The sequence below is a fragment of the Tachyglossus aculeatus genome, unplaced genomic scaffold, assembly GCF_015852505.1.
Source record: "Tachyglossus aculeatus isolate mTacAcu1 unplaced genomic scaffold, mTacAcu1.pri SUPER_34, whole genome shotgun sequence".
NCBI classification, from domain to species: domain Eukaryota; kingdom Metazoa; phylum Chordata; class Mammalia; order Monotremata; family Tachyglossidae; genus Tachyglossus; species Tachyglossus aculeatus.
Window position 1 is genome coordinate 3,723,188 of NW_024044839.1, and position 14,392 is coordinate 3,737,579.

Genomic DNA, 14,392 nt, shown 5'->3' on the forward strand with positions numbered 1-14,392 from the left:
CTATACGTTGCCAACTTGGACTTCCCAAGCGCTTAGTACAGTGCTCTGCACACTGTGAGCCCACTGTTGGGTAGGGACCGTCTCTAGATGTTGCCAACTTGGACTTCCCGAGCGCTTAGTACAGTGCTCTGCACACTGTGAGCCCACTGTTGGGTAGGGACCGTCTCTATACGTTGCCAACTTGGACTTCCCAAGCGCTTAGTACAGAGCTCCGCACACCGTGAGCCCACTGTTGGGTAGGGACCGTCTCTAGATGTTGCCAACTTGGACTTCCCTAGCGCTTAGTACAGTGCTCTGCACACTGTGAGCCCACTGTTGGGTAGGGACCGTCTCTAGATGTTGCCAACTTGGACTTCCTAAGCGCTTAGTACAGTGCTGTGCACACTGTGAGCCCACTGTTGGGTAGGGACCGTCTCTATACGTTGCCAACTTGGACTTCCCAAGCGCTTAGTACAGAGCTCCGCACACCGTGAGCCCACTGTTGGGTAGGGACCGTCTCTAGATGTTGCCAACTTGGACTTCCCAAGTGCTTAGTACAGTGCTCTGCACACCGTGAGCCCACTGTTGGGTAGGGACCGTCTCTAGATGTTGCCAACTTGGACTTCCCGAGCGCTTAGTACAGTGCTCTGCACACTGTGAGCCCACTGTTCGGTAGGGACCGTCTCTATACGTTGCCAACTTGGACTTCCCAAGCGCTTAGTACAGTGCTCTGCACACTGTGAGCCCACTGTTGGGTAGGGACCGTCTCTATACGTTGCCAACTTGGACTTCCCAAGCGCTTAGTACAGTGCTCTGCACACTGTGAGCCCACTGTTGGGTAGGGACCGTCTCTATATGTTGCCAACTTGGGACTTCCCAAGCGCTCAGTACAGTGCTCTGCACACTGAGCCCACTGTTGGGTAGGGACCATCTCTAGATGTTGCCAACTTGGACTTCCCAAGCGCTTAGTACAGTGCTCCGCACACCGTAAGCGCTCAATAAATACGATTGAACTTAGGAGAAGCAGCGTGGCTCAATGGAAAGAGCCCGGGCTTTGGAGTCAGAGGTCATGGGTTCAAATCCCGGCTCCGCCACTTGTCAGCTGTGTGACTTTGGGCAAGTCCCTCAACTTCTCTGTGCCTCAGTTCCCTCACCTGTAAAATGGGGATTAAGACTGGGAGCCCCCGCGAGACAACCTGGTCACCTTGTAACCTCCCCAGCGCTTAGAACAGTGCTTTGCACATAGTAAGCACTTAATAAATGCCATTATTATTATTATTGTCCGTGGATGATTCCCAGCTCTGACAATCAATCAGTGGCATTCTTCTAGACTGTGAGCCCCCGGTTGGGTAGGGACCGTCTCTAGGTGTTGCCAACTTGGACTTCCCAAGCGCTTAGTACAGTGCTCTGCACACAGCGCTCAGTAAATACGATCGAACTTAGGAGAAGCAGCGTGGCTCAGCGGAAAGAGCCCGGGCTTTGGAGTCAAAGGTCGTGGGTTCTAATCCCGGCTCCGCCACCTGTCAGCTGGGTGACCTTGGGCAAGTCACTTCACTTCTCTGGGCCTCAGTTCCCTCATCTGGAAAATGGGGATGAAGACTCTGAGCCCCCCCGTGGGACAGCCTGATCACCTTGCAACCCCCCAGCGCTTAGAACAGGGCTTTGCACATAGTAAGCGCTTAACAAATACCATCATTATTATTATTAAAGCACCTCCTGAACATTCCCCTGAAGTTTTTCCCTTACCATTGGTTTTGAGTTATAATTATTATTATTATTATTATTATTATTATTATTATTATTATTGGAGGCCTTCCCAGACTGAGCCCCCTCCTTCCTCTCCCCCAAGCAAGGGCTCTTCCCACGTGGCTCAGTGGAAAAGAGCCCGGGCTTTGGAGTCAGAGGTCGTGGGTTCAAATTCCGACTCTGCCAACTGTCGGCTGTGTGACTTTGGGCAAGTCACTTCACTTCTCTGGGCCTCAGTTACCTCATCTGGAAAATGGAGATTAAAACTGTGAGCCCCCCGTGGGACAAACGGATCACCTTGTAACCTCCCCAGCGCTACAGTGCTTTGCACATAGTAAGTGCTTAATAAATGCCGTCATTATTATTATTAGAACAGTGCTTTGCACATAGTAAGCGCTTAATAAATGCCGTCATTATTATTATTAGAACAGTGCTTTGCACATAGTAAGCGCTTAATAAATGCCATCATTATTATTATTAGAACAGTGCTTTGCGCATAGTAAGCGCTTAATAAATGCCGTCATTATTATTATTAGAACAGTGCTTTGCACATAGTAAGCGCTTAATAAATGCCGTCATTATTATTAGAACAGTGCTTTGCACATAGTAAGCGCTTAATACATGCTGTCATTATTATTATTAGAACAGTGCTTTGCACATAGTAAGCGCTTAACAAATACCATCATTATTATTATTATTATCATCATTACTGCCAAACACCTCCCCACACCCAAAGTCCATCACAAAGGCGGAAGGATATAACGATCACGGCCGTTATTATGTTGCCAACTTGCCCTTCCCAAGCGCTTAGTCCAGTGCTCCGCACACAGTAAGCGCTCAATAAACACGGTCGAATGAATGAACGAAGCACTTGCTACGTGCCCATCGCTGCGCTGAGCCAGGCAGCGTCCCTGACTCCCAAGGGAGCGAAAGCAGGGATCAATCAATCAATCAATCGTATTTATTGAGCGCTTACTATGTGCAGAGCACTGTACTAAGCGCTTGGGAAGTACAAATTGGCAACACATAGAGACAGTCCCTACCCAACAGTGGGCTCCCAGTCGAAAAGGGGGAGACAGAGAACAGAACCAAACATACCAACAGAATAAAATAAATAGGATAGAAATGTACAAGTAAAATAAATAAATAAATAAATAAATAGAGTAGTAAATATGTACAACCATATATACATATATCCAGGTGCTGTGGGGAAGGGAAGGAGGTAAGATGGGGGCGTGGAGAGGGGGACGAGGGGGAGAGGAAGGAAGGGGCTCAGTCTGGGAAGGCCTCCTGGAGGAGGTGAGCTCTCAGCAGGGCCTTGAAGGGAGGATCATGTCTCCATCCTCCCGATGAAGAAACGGGGGCCCAGAGAGGTTTAGGGAGCAGCCCCCGGCCGCACAGCGGGCACCGGACTCGAACCAGGGTTTTGGGACGCCCGGCCGGGTGTTCTTGCCGCCTCTCTTAGCGAAGGTCTCTATATGTTGCCAACTTGGACTTCCCAAGGGCTTAGTCCAGTGCTGTGCACACGGTAAGCGCTCAATAAATACGATTGATTGATTGATTGATTGATTGAAGGGAGGGGGAGACCCCACCTGACTCCCTTCTCCCCCGCCGCCACAGGTCTTCGCCCTGATCGAGTTCTCCTGCATCATCGGGGAAGGGTACACCAACTCGCACGACTCCGAGTCCTCCCACTGCGTCTTCAACAAGAACGATGACGCCTGTCGCTACGGCACCGGGGTGGGGATCCTGGCCTTCCTGGGTTCCCTGGCTTTCCTCACCGTCGACGTCTATTTTCCCCAGATCAGCAGCGCCAGTGACCGCAAGCACCTGGTCATGGCGGACCTGACCTTCTCAGGTACCCGTGGGCAGCCGTGGGTATTTACGGAGCGCGGAGCTGTGTGCTAGACGCTTGGGGGGGGGGGGGGTCCGGAATAGCAGGAGCGGGGAGGCGGGCGTTAATAGAAATAAATCAGGGGTGGAGGGTGGGGTGTGGTGAATAGAGGGAGCAAATCGGGGCGACGCGGAAGGGAGCGGGAGAATCAATCAATCAATCAATCGTATTTATTGAGCGCTTACTGTGTGCAGAGCACTGGACTCAGCGCTTGGGAAGTCCAAGTTGGCAACATCTAGAGACGGTCCCTACCCACCAGTGGGCTCGCGGTCTAAAAGGGGGAGACGGAGAACAAAACCAAACATACTAACAAAATTAAATAGAATAGATATGTACAAACATATATACATATATACAGGTGCTGTGGGGAAGGGAAGGAGGTGAGATGGGGGGGATGGAGAGGGGGACGAGGGGGAGAGGAAGTGTGGGAAGGCCTCCTGGAGGAGGTGAGCTCTCAGTAGGGCCTTGAAGGGAGGAAGAGAGCGAGCTTGGCGGAGGGGCAGAGGGATTGGGGGCATTCCGGGCCCGGGGGAGGACGTGGGCCGGGGGTCGATGGCGGGACAGGCGAGAACGAGGCCTAACGGTGAGGAGATTAGCGGCGGAGGAGCGGAGGGTGCGGGCTGGGCTGGAGAAGGACAGAAGGGAGGTGAGGGAGGAGGGGGCGAGGGGATGGACAGTCTTGAAGCCCAGGGTGAGGAGCGAAAGAAGGGCTTAGTCAGGGAAGGCCCCTTGGAGGAGGCGGACTTTCAATAAGGCTGTGAAGAGTGGGGAGAATCATGGTCAGATATGAGAAGGGAGGGCGTTCCAGGACAGAGGTGGGACGTGGGCAAGAGATGATGGGCAGCGAGGCAGACGAGCACCTCCCTTCCCCAGGGTCAGGGGTTCAAACCCCGGCTCCACCAACTGTCAGCTGTGTGACTTGGGGCAAGTCACTTCACTTCCGTGGGCCTCAGTTCCCTCACCTGTAAAATGGGGATTAAGACTGTGAGCCCCCCGTGGGACCGCCTGATCGCCTTGTAACCTCCGCAGAACCTAGAACAGCGCTCTGCACCTAGTAAGTGCTCAATAAATGCCATCATTAGTATTACTAAGTGCTTGGGAAAGTACAGTCTAACAGTGCCTGGCACACAGAAAGTACTTAATAAATAGCGTTAAAAAAGGGGGAAACCGAGGTCCAGGGAAGTGAAGTGGTTTGCCTGAGGGCCCCGCGGCAGGCAAGGGGCGGAGTGGGATTGGAACCCAGGTCTCTGCTAAACCTCAGTGCTCTGCTGGGTGGGGATTGGTACCCCCCCAGCCCCCCGCCCGCTCGCTCCGGTGGGGGCTGGCTGTGCCCTGCCCAATTGTCCCCTCCCCGCAGGGGTCTGGACCTTCCTGTGGTTCGTCAGCTTCTGCTTCCTGACCAACCAGTGGGCCGCCACCAACCCCAAGGACGTCCTGGTGGGGGCCGACTCGGCCCGAGCGGCCATTGCCTTCAGCTTCTTCTCCATCTTCTCGTGGGTAGGTGGGCCCCGGCGGGAGGGGAGGGTCCCTCCGTCCGGGTCCCCGTCCCCCCCACCCCCTGACTCGCTGCCCCCCCCAGGGCCTGCTGACCTACCTGGCCCACCAGCGCCTGAAGGCGGGCGTCAGCTTCCTCCAGAACTACGCCGACCCCACCCCCGAACCCGGAACCCCCTACCCCAACGTCGCCGCGGACAACTACCAGCAGCCGCCCTTCACCCAGACCGTGGAGCCCACCGAGGGCTACCAGCCACCTCCTGTGTATTAAGCCGGGGGGAGGGAGGGAGGGATGAGGTTTGGGGTGGGGGGTGCTTGCCCCCTGCCCTCCCCCTAAGGCCCACAATTCAGGAAGGCGGCTACTCTCTTCCTTATGCTGTTTGCTTGGTCAGAACTACTGTGTAAAACCAAAGTGCCACTATCCCCTTTTCCCAGCAGGAGAGGCGGGGCCGGTCCGTTTTCAGGGAGATGGGAAGGGGTGCTTGGATCCCTGGGCCATTTTGGGTTGTTGTTGTTTTTCCCCCACTGATCCGAGCGTGTTTTTTCTTTCCTCTTGGGCCGGGGCAGATCGGAGCACAAAGTCACCCCTCCAACCGACGAGTGTCTTAGCCCCACGTCTCCCACGCACCTCCGGCCTGCGAGATCCGTGCCTTAAAGCGCTTCCCTCCTGCTACCCGGGGCTGCTTCCTGCCCTTCCCTCTCAGGGTTTGTCCTTCCGCTCACACTCCTTCCTCAGGATCCCTGTCAAGTTGTGAGGTTTCTGTCCGTCCCCTGCTGTATCCAGTGCCAATGGGCCCCCAAAAGGGGTGGGACTGGCTACCGGTGGCCCTGCCGTGACATGCCAAGCAGGTGGGTAGGTCTCCCCTGCAGCACTGCACTTGTGTAAATATCCTGCGATTGTTTGACTATTAACTGTTGGGGGAGGCAGTGCCCAGATGGTTTTGAATGTATTGACACGCTCATAAAAAAAAAAAAAAATCCCCCCAAGACACTGCGTTTGGTTCAAATGGTTTGGAGATGGAATATATATATGTTTTTTTCCATTTGCACCTTCTGCTGTCGGTGTTAGGGGGCGGGGAATGGGAAGTTTGGATTCTCCACCTTCCATTGAGGGTAGTTCCAACCCAGCCAAATCCCGGGAGCGGGGGGAAGGCAGGGCAGGCCCGTCCCATCGACATCTTAAAAATAGTAACCGCGCTCAGCTGTGTACAAAGCTGTGGACTTGTGTTTCCTCAGGAGCAGGTGCAGACCAAAGCCCCCCCTGGTTGGAAGACATTCTCCCCCTCCCCACCGCTTAACCCTTCCCTCCCCACTCTGGGGGTCCCGAGGAGCCCTTGAGACGGAAGGGTCGGCTGGCTCCGGGGGAAGGAGGGCAGAAATCTCGGGACCGTTTTCCGAGGGGAGGACAGCCGGCAGAGCATGCTGCTAGGATCACAGTAGTCAGCCAGCCGATCAGTGGTATTTATTGAGTGCTTACAGAGCACCAGGCGGAGAATCAAATGAGACGCGGTCCCTTGGGAGGGACTGTGACTAGGTGGGACTTCCCCGAGGGAACTGCCCCCCAGCAACAAGCAGCTGGGTTGGGTTTCACAGTCCCGAGGAGACATGACAACCTTGCTCCTTCACCCTCATCCCCTGGTCAGCCCGGGGCACGTCCCCCAGCTCAGATCCTGCACTGTAGCGGGCCTCGGGGTCCAGCACAGTCCCCCAGCTTTGTTCTGCTCTGGCTCTTAGCATAACCACCCAAGAGCCAGCGGGGTCCTTTAGAGGCTAAAGATGGGGAGGCCGTGAGCCCGCTGTTGGGTAGGGACCATCTCTATATGTTGCCAACTTGGACTTCCCAAGCGCTTAGTACAGTGCTCTGCACACAGTAAGCGCTCAATAAATACGATGGATTGATTGAGGCCATGGGGCCCTGGTTCTTTGTCCAGCGGAGACCCTGCCTTGAAGAGACTCAGGCCCCAGCAGTAAAGATGGGCCTTTGCTCGGGATGAGGAAGCGTGAACCAGACTGTCATCATCATTATCATCAATCGTATTTATTGAGCGCTTACTATGTGCAGAGCACTGTGCTAAGCGCTTGGGAAGTACAAATTGGCAACATACAGAGACAGTCCCTACCCAACAGTGGGCTCACAGTCTGAAAGGGGGAGACAGAGAACAAAACCAAGCATACTAACAAAATAAAATTGAATAGAAGACTGTGAGCTCGTCGGGGGTGGGAAATGTGTCTGTTGTTCTCTTGTACTTTCCCAAGCGCTTAGTACAGTGCTCTGCACGCAGCAGGCACTTAGTAAACTCATTCGAGCGTATTGATTGAGCGCTGTGTGCAGAGCACTGCGCTTGGAAAGTACAATTGGGCAACATTGAGAGACAATCCCTACCCAACAACGGTCTCGAAGGGGGAGACGGGCAGTAAATAATAAGTAGACTGAATGAACCAGGCCACAGGGCCCTGGTTCTTCGTCCAGCAGAGGCTAAAGATCAGCCTTTGCTCGGGATGAGGAAGCGTGAACCAGACTGTGAGCTCGTCGGGGGTGGGAAATGTGTCTGTTGTTCTCTTGTACTTTCCCAAGCGCTTAGTACAGTGCCCTGCACGCAGCAGGCACTTAGTAAACTCATTCGAGCGTATTGATTGAGCGCTGTGTGCAGAGCACTGCGCTTGGAAAGCACAATTGGGCAACATTGAGAGACAGTCCCTACCCAACAACGGGCTCACGGTCTCGAAGGGGGAGACGGGCAGCAAATAATAAGTAGACTGAATGAACCAGGCCACAGGGCCCTGGTTCTTTGGCCAGGTTTTGGGGGAGCCTGCTTTGAAGAGCTGCAGCCTCTGCTCAGACCCCCAGCAGCGACCCGCCCTCCCCGCTTCCTCCAACTTCATCTACAAGGACCACAGCTGTCTGCCTCACCCTCTCCCAGGGCCGGGCCTAGCTCCTTCCCCCAACGGCCACCTCCCTCGTCCCCCCGCGAGGCCACCCCTGTGGTTTGCCGAAGGAGAATGGAGAACCGAAGGCAGCCCGGGGAATTTCGAAGGAAAGCCCCAGCCCAGGTTGGGAGAGGCGGAAGGGGAAGAGAGCACCAAGATGGAAGGTAAGGCCCCAACTTAGAGGGGGCTGGTCCTTCTTGGACTCCAAGAGAGAGCATGGGCCCATTTTACCAGCCCCTGCATTAGACAACTGCATTAGAAAACCACATCTCCTCCACCCAGCGGGCTCTGGGACATTTTTAACTCCAGCTGGGGGACGGGGAGGAAGCGGGGCTAGATGTCTCCAGCTCAGGCCTACAGACCCAATAAGATATTAGGGCGGGCAGAAAGCGAGGGGGCAGATCCCAACCTGGCCCTGCCGAGACCACCCGCTTGGAGAGCCAAAAAGGCATCACTCCTTCTGCGGGCCGGGAGGACAGTGGACCCGTGGCCCAGGTGGCCCCTACCCACAGGGTGGGGGAGAAGTAGATATAGCAGAAGAGGAAGTTACGGTGGGTGGGCTTCCTCTGACGGAAACCCCCAGCTACCTCCGTCAGAGGTGTTGGGAGGAAGCTCATCGTGGGGGGCCTGACTGGGTGTTGCTGGGTGGGACGGGGGAGAGCTGAGGGGTGGGTTGAGCTTAAAAAGACAGAGATGCCCATAGTGCTAAGAGGATGAGGTCAGGATGAACTGTGTCCGGGCTGTGGGGGGTCTGGGCAGGGAGGACTTTAAAAAAAAAACAAAATCAAAAACCCAACCCCCTCCTCCCGCCCTACCAAAAGACCCCTGCCCCACCCTCAACTTTTAATCCTGCCCCAGCCAGAAATGCCATCCCAACTCCGCAGACAATCACCGGCACCTAGCTTGCGCTGGCCCCGTGGGCACAGGCGGGTAGGGCTAGAGGGAATGGGAGCCCCTCTCTGGGGGAAGACGTGGGACCCCCCGCCCCCGGCCCCGCTTCAGTTGTTGAAGCCGCAGTGCGGGATCTGGTGAGGTGGGAAGAGCTTGCGGGGAGAGGGGGCGTCCGCGGATGGACCGGGCACAGGGCGGTTCTCCTTGTTATCGGCCGCCGGGGCCTGCCCCAGCTGCTTCTTGAAGTAGCAGGCGCGGCAGACGGCGTGGTATTTATCCGCCCCGCCTATCACTTCCACCTTCGGGGTTTGGGGCGGCGGCGGTGGGGGGGAGAAAGAGAGAAAACCATCAGAGCCCGGATGCACAGAGGAGCCAGGCTGCCCCCGAAACGGGCGCCCACCCCTCACCTCTTTCTCAGCCCCCAGCCTCTTTGTGTAGGAAGCCTCGCAGAAACACTCCGTGCAGACGGCCGTCAGCTTCACCACGCTCTCGGCCAGGGGCACCAGGTTCAGGATGGTCCCGAAGGCCTGAAGTCGAGAGTCCTGAGGGGAGGGCCCCCCCCTGCCACCGCCCCCACTCCCCATCCCTCTTCATCCTGGGAAAAGGGCTCCCCACCCCATCCCACGCCCCAGAAAGCTCCCGTCCTCGCCTCTTCCCTAAGAGGGAAAAAGGACCAGCGAAGGAGGGGCGGAGGGTGACTTCTGCTGCGTTAGTATTGTCGTTCGGGTTGTCACCCTCATGCGATGTTAGTCTTTCCACACCCTGCCCGTTCGGGCAAAACCCGTGTCCGCATGGCCATCCTTGCGCTCTCTCTCAGCATGCAGGCGCTCAAGTGAACAAGCGAATGACGTCCGTTGGCCACGGGGGTCTTCCCCCCGTTTTGTTGGGGGACAGGAACCGTGGCTACCAACTCTGTTGTAGCCCAAATGCTTAGTCCAGTGCCCCGCACACACCAAATAAGACACCACTGACTGCTTCACGGTGCAACGAAAAGGGGAAAGAAACAGAAGAGAAACCGTGCGGCCTGAAGGGTACAACTCAGGACTGGGCGTCAGAGGATGTGGGTTCTAATCCCGGCTCCGCCACCTGCCTGCCGGGTGACCTTAGGTAATAATAATGGCATTTATTAAGCGCTTACTATGTGCCGAGCACTGTTCCAAGCGCTGGGGAGGTTACAAGGTGATCGGGTTGGCCCACGAGGGGCTCGCAGTCTTCATCCCCGTTTTTACAGATGAGGGAACTGAGGCCCAGAGAAGTGAGGTGACTTGCCCAAAGTCGCACAGCTGACAATGGGCGGAGCCGGGGATTTGAACCCATGACCTCTGACTCCAAAGCCCGGGCTCTTGCCACTGAGCCACGTTAGGTAAGTCGCTTCTGAGCCTCAGTTTCCTTATCTATAAAATGGGGAACGGTTTATTGGATAGAGTCCGGGCCTCGGAGTCAGGAGGACCTGGGTTCTAATCCCGGCTCCGCCACCTGTCTTCTGGGTGACCTTGGGCAAGTCACTTCACTTCTCTGGGCCTCAGTTGCCTCATCTGTAAAACGGGGATGGAGAGGTGAGCCCTGTGTGGGACAGGGACTATGTCCAAGCTGATTATTTTGTCTCTACCCCAGTGCTTAGAACAGTGTGTGGTTCATAGTAAGTGTTTAGCCAGTATCAATCAATCAATCGTACTTATTGAGCGCTTACTGTGTGCAGAGCATTGTACTAAGCGCTTGGGAAGTACAAGCTGGCAACATATAGGGACAGTCCCTACCCAACAGTGGGCTCACAGTCTAAAATCATAATTATTATATTATGATATAATATATTATATATATGATATACAATATAATATTATTATATTATTATTATTGTTCACCCTCCCTCTTAGACTGGGAATCCCATGTGGGGTAAGGATTGTCCAACTTGATAAGTTCCATGTAGCTCAGCCCTTAGAACATAGTAAGTGCTTAACAGGTACTACCGTTATTATTATTAATATTATTATTATTTTGGTCATTACCTTTCTCTGAAAAGTCCCATCCAGAGCAGCCACGATCACCGTCTTCCCAGCATTGGCCATGGCCTCGCTGAAGTCCACGATATCTGGAAACTAGAGATGGGAGGTTTCCCTGAGCTGATCCCTCCCGGGTTTCGAAGGCAACTTTGCTTTCAACCCATTAAAAGTCAGGTAGATTGGCAGCCTCTCGCGGGCAGGGATCCCCCCGCTTCTGGCTTGGGGCGCTCACCAACTTGTATCTACCCCAGGACTCAGAAGAGAGTGCTTGGCGCATAATAATAATAACGACGGTACTTGTTAAGAGCGTGGCTCAGTGGAAAGAGCCCGGGCTTTGGAGTCAGAGGTCATGGGTTCGAGTCCCGACTCCGCCACACGTCTGCTGTGTGACCGTGGGCAAGTCACTTCACTTCTCTAGGCCTCAGTTACCTCATCTGTAAAATGGGGATTAAGTCTGTGAGCCCCACGGGGGACAACTTGTATCCCCCCGTGCTTAGAACAGTGCTCTGCACATAGTAAGCGCTTAACAAATGCCATTATTATTATTATTATTATTAAGCGCTTACTATTACTGTGGATGCTGACAGAACCGCTTGGCCTAGTGGGCCAGTACATGTTGCCAACTTGTACTTCCCAAGCGCTTAGTACTTAGTCCAGTGCTCTGCACACAGTAAGCGCTCAATAAATACGATTGATTGATTGATTAAGCGCTTACTATGTGCAAAGCACTGTTCTAAGCGCTGCCACCCCATTCATTCAATCGTACTCATTGAGCGCTTACTGTGTGCAGAGCACTGGACTAAGCGCTTGGGAGAGTCCAAGTTGGCAACATCTAGAGACGGTCCCTACCCAACAGCGGGCTCACAGTCTAGAAGGGGGAGGCAGAGAACAAAAACCAAACATATTAACAAAATAAAATAGAATATGTACAAGTAAAATAAATCCGTACAAACATCTATCCATATATACAGGTGCTGTGGGGAAGGAAAGGAGGTAAGGCGGGGGGGATGGAGAGGGGGAGGAGGGTGGCTAATAATAATAATAATGACGGCATTTATTAAGCGCTTACTATGTGCAAAGCACTGTTCTAAGCGCTGCCACCCCATTCATTCATTCAGTCGTATTGCTTGAGCGCTTACTGTGTGCAGAGCACTGTACTAAGCGCTTGGGAAGTCCAAGTTGGCAACATATAGGGACAGTCCCTACCCAACAGCGGGCTCACAGTCTAGAAGGGGGAGGCAGAGAACAAAACCAAACGTATTAACAAAATAAAATAAATAGAATAGATATGTACAAGCAAAATAAATCCGTACAAACATCTATCCATATATACAGGTGCTGTGGGGAAGGAAAGGAGGTAAGGCGGGGGGGATAGAGAGGGGGAGGAGGGTGGCTAATAATAATAATGACGGCATTTATTAAGCGCTTACTATGTGCAAAGCACTGTTCTAAGCGCTGCCACCCCATTCATTCATTCAATCGTATTGATTGAGCGCTTACTGTGTGCAGAGCACCAGACTAAGCGCTTGGGAAGTCAAAGTTGGCAACATCTAGAGACGGTCCCTACCCGACAGTGGGCTCACAGTCTAAAAGAGTTGGGAAAGGAGGAGGAAAGGAGATGGGAAAGGAGATGGGGAAGGAGGAGGGAAGGAGAAGGGAAAGGAGGAGGGAAGGAGATGGGGAAGGTGGAGGGAAGGAGATGGGAAAGGAGGGAAGGAGATGGGAAAAGTCAAATAAATCCGTAAAGTAATACTAATAAAATAAATACAAGTAAAATAAATCCGTACAAACATCTATCCATATATACAGGTGCTGTGGGGAAGGAAAGGAGGTAAGGCGGGGGGGATGGGGAGGAGGGGGAGCATCCCATACAGTGCCCTCCAACCTGGGGCACTCATTATTGACTCAGGCAGAGGAGAGGGCACGCTGCGGTTTTGCAAACTAGTCAAACGGGAAGTGCAGTTTACGAGCGCGTGCAGCTGCCAGGCTGATGGCAGAGGACCTGGGTTCTAATCTTGGCTCTGCCACTCCCCTGCCGGGTAAGCGCCATGGGTCAAACACTGTTCTAAGCGCTGGGGTGAGTCCAAGTAGACAGTCCCTGCCCCACACGGTTTAATTAGGAGGGAGAACGGGAGAACTGAGGCACAGAGAAGTGAAGTGACTTGCCCACGGTCACACAGCAAGCTCCGGTCCTCTGCCTCCAGGCCCACGCCCTCCTGTTGACTCTTCCCCTGGAGGCCCGTGTCCCTCTCCCTCATCCTTCCCTCGCCCCAGACTGTGGTCAGGGAGCTGGGCGCTGGGGTAGACACAAGACGGTCCAAGTAGGAAGAGGAACAGGATTTGAATCCCCATCTTGCTTCTAGACTGTGAGCCCACTGTTGGGTAGGGACTGCCTCTATATGTTGCCAACTTGGACTTCCCAAGCGCTTAGTCCAGGGCTCTGCACACAGTAAGCGCTCAATAAATACGATTGATTGATTGATTCTGGGAACTGAGGCACCAAAAAGTGAAGTGACTCGCCTGAGGTCACACAGCAGACAGGCGGCAGAGCCGGGATTAGAACCCAGGTCCTCTGACTCCAAAGCCCGGGTTCTTTCCACTAGGCCGCATTCCTCTCCCCCTCGTCCCCCTCTCTATCCCCTCCGTCTTACCTCCTTCCCTTCCCCACAGCACCTGTATGTATGTATATATGTTTGTACATATTTATTACTCTATTTATTTATTTTACTTGTACATATCTATTCTATTTATTTCATTTTGTTAATATGTTTGGTTTTGTTCTCTGTCTCCCCCTTCTAGACTGTGAGCCCACTGTTGGGTAGGGACGGTCTCTATATGTTGCCAACTTGGACTTCCCAAGCGCTTAGTCCAGTGCTCTGCACACAGTAAGCGCTCAATCAATACGACTGAATGAATACTTATTGTATTTATTTTATTTTGTTAATATGTTTTGTTTTGTTGTCTGTCTCCCTATCTTCTAGACTGTGAGCCCACTGTTGGGTAGGGACCGTCTCTCTATGTTGCCAACTTGGACTTCCCAAGCACTTAGTACAGTGCTCTGCACACAGTAAGCGCTCAATCAATACGATTGAATGAATGAATATTTATTCTATTTATTTTATCTTGTTAATATGTTTTGTTTTGTCATCTGTCTCCCCCTTCTAGACTGTGAGCCTGCTGTCGGGTAGGGACCGTCTTTCTATGTTGCCAACTTGGACTTCCCAAGCGCTTAGTCCAGCGCTCTGCACACAGTAAGCGCTCAATCAATACGATTGAATGAATGAATATTTATTCTATTTATTTTATTTTGTTAATATGTTTTGTTGTCTCTCTCCCCCTTCTAGACTGTGAGCCCGCCATCGGGTAGGGACCGTCTCTAGGTTGCCAACTTGGACTTCCCAAGCGCTCAGTCCAGCGCTCTGCACACAGTAAGCGCTCAATCAATACGATTGAATGAATG

The 14,392-nt window shown here is 53.3% G+C and overlaps 1 protein-coding gene across 1 annotated transcript in view; it reads left to right on the forward strand.

Moving 5' to 3' along the window:
• Positions 1-5,468, forward strand: part of SYNGR2 (synaptogyrin 2) — a 10,044-nt gene extending 4,576 nt beyond the window's left edge. Inside the window, exons 2-5 of the mRNA XM_038741927.1 lie at positions 3,081-3,195; positions 3,346-3,583; positions 4,977-5,116; positions 5,199-5,468. Coding sequence (XP_038597855.1) covers positions 3,081-3,195; positions 3,346-3,583; positions 4,977-5,116; positions 5,199-5,384 — 679 coding nt within the window. The 3' untranslated portion in view covers positions 5,385-5,468. The remainder of the gene's footprint in view (positions 1-3,080; positions 3,196-3,345; positions 3,584-4,976; positions 5,117-5,198) is intronic.
• Positions 5,469-14,392: the final 8,924 nt, after the last annotated feature.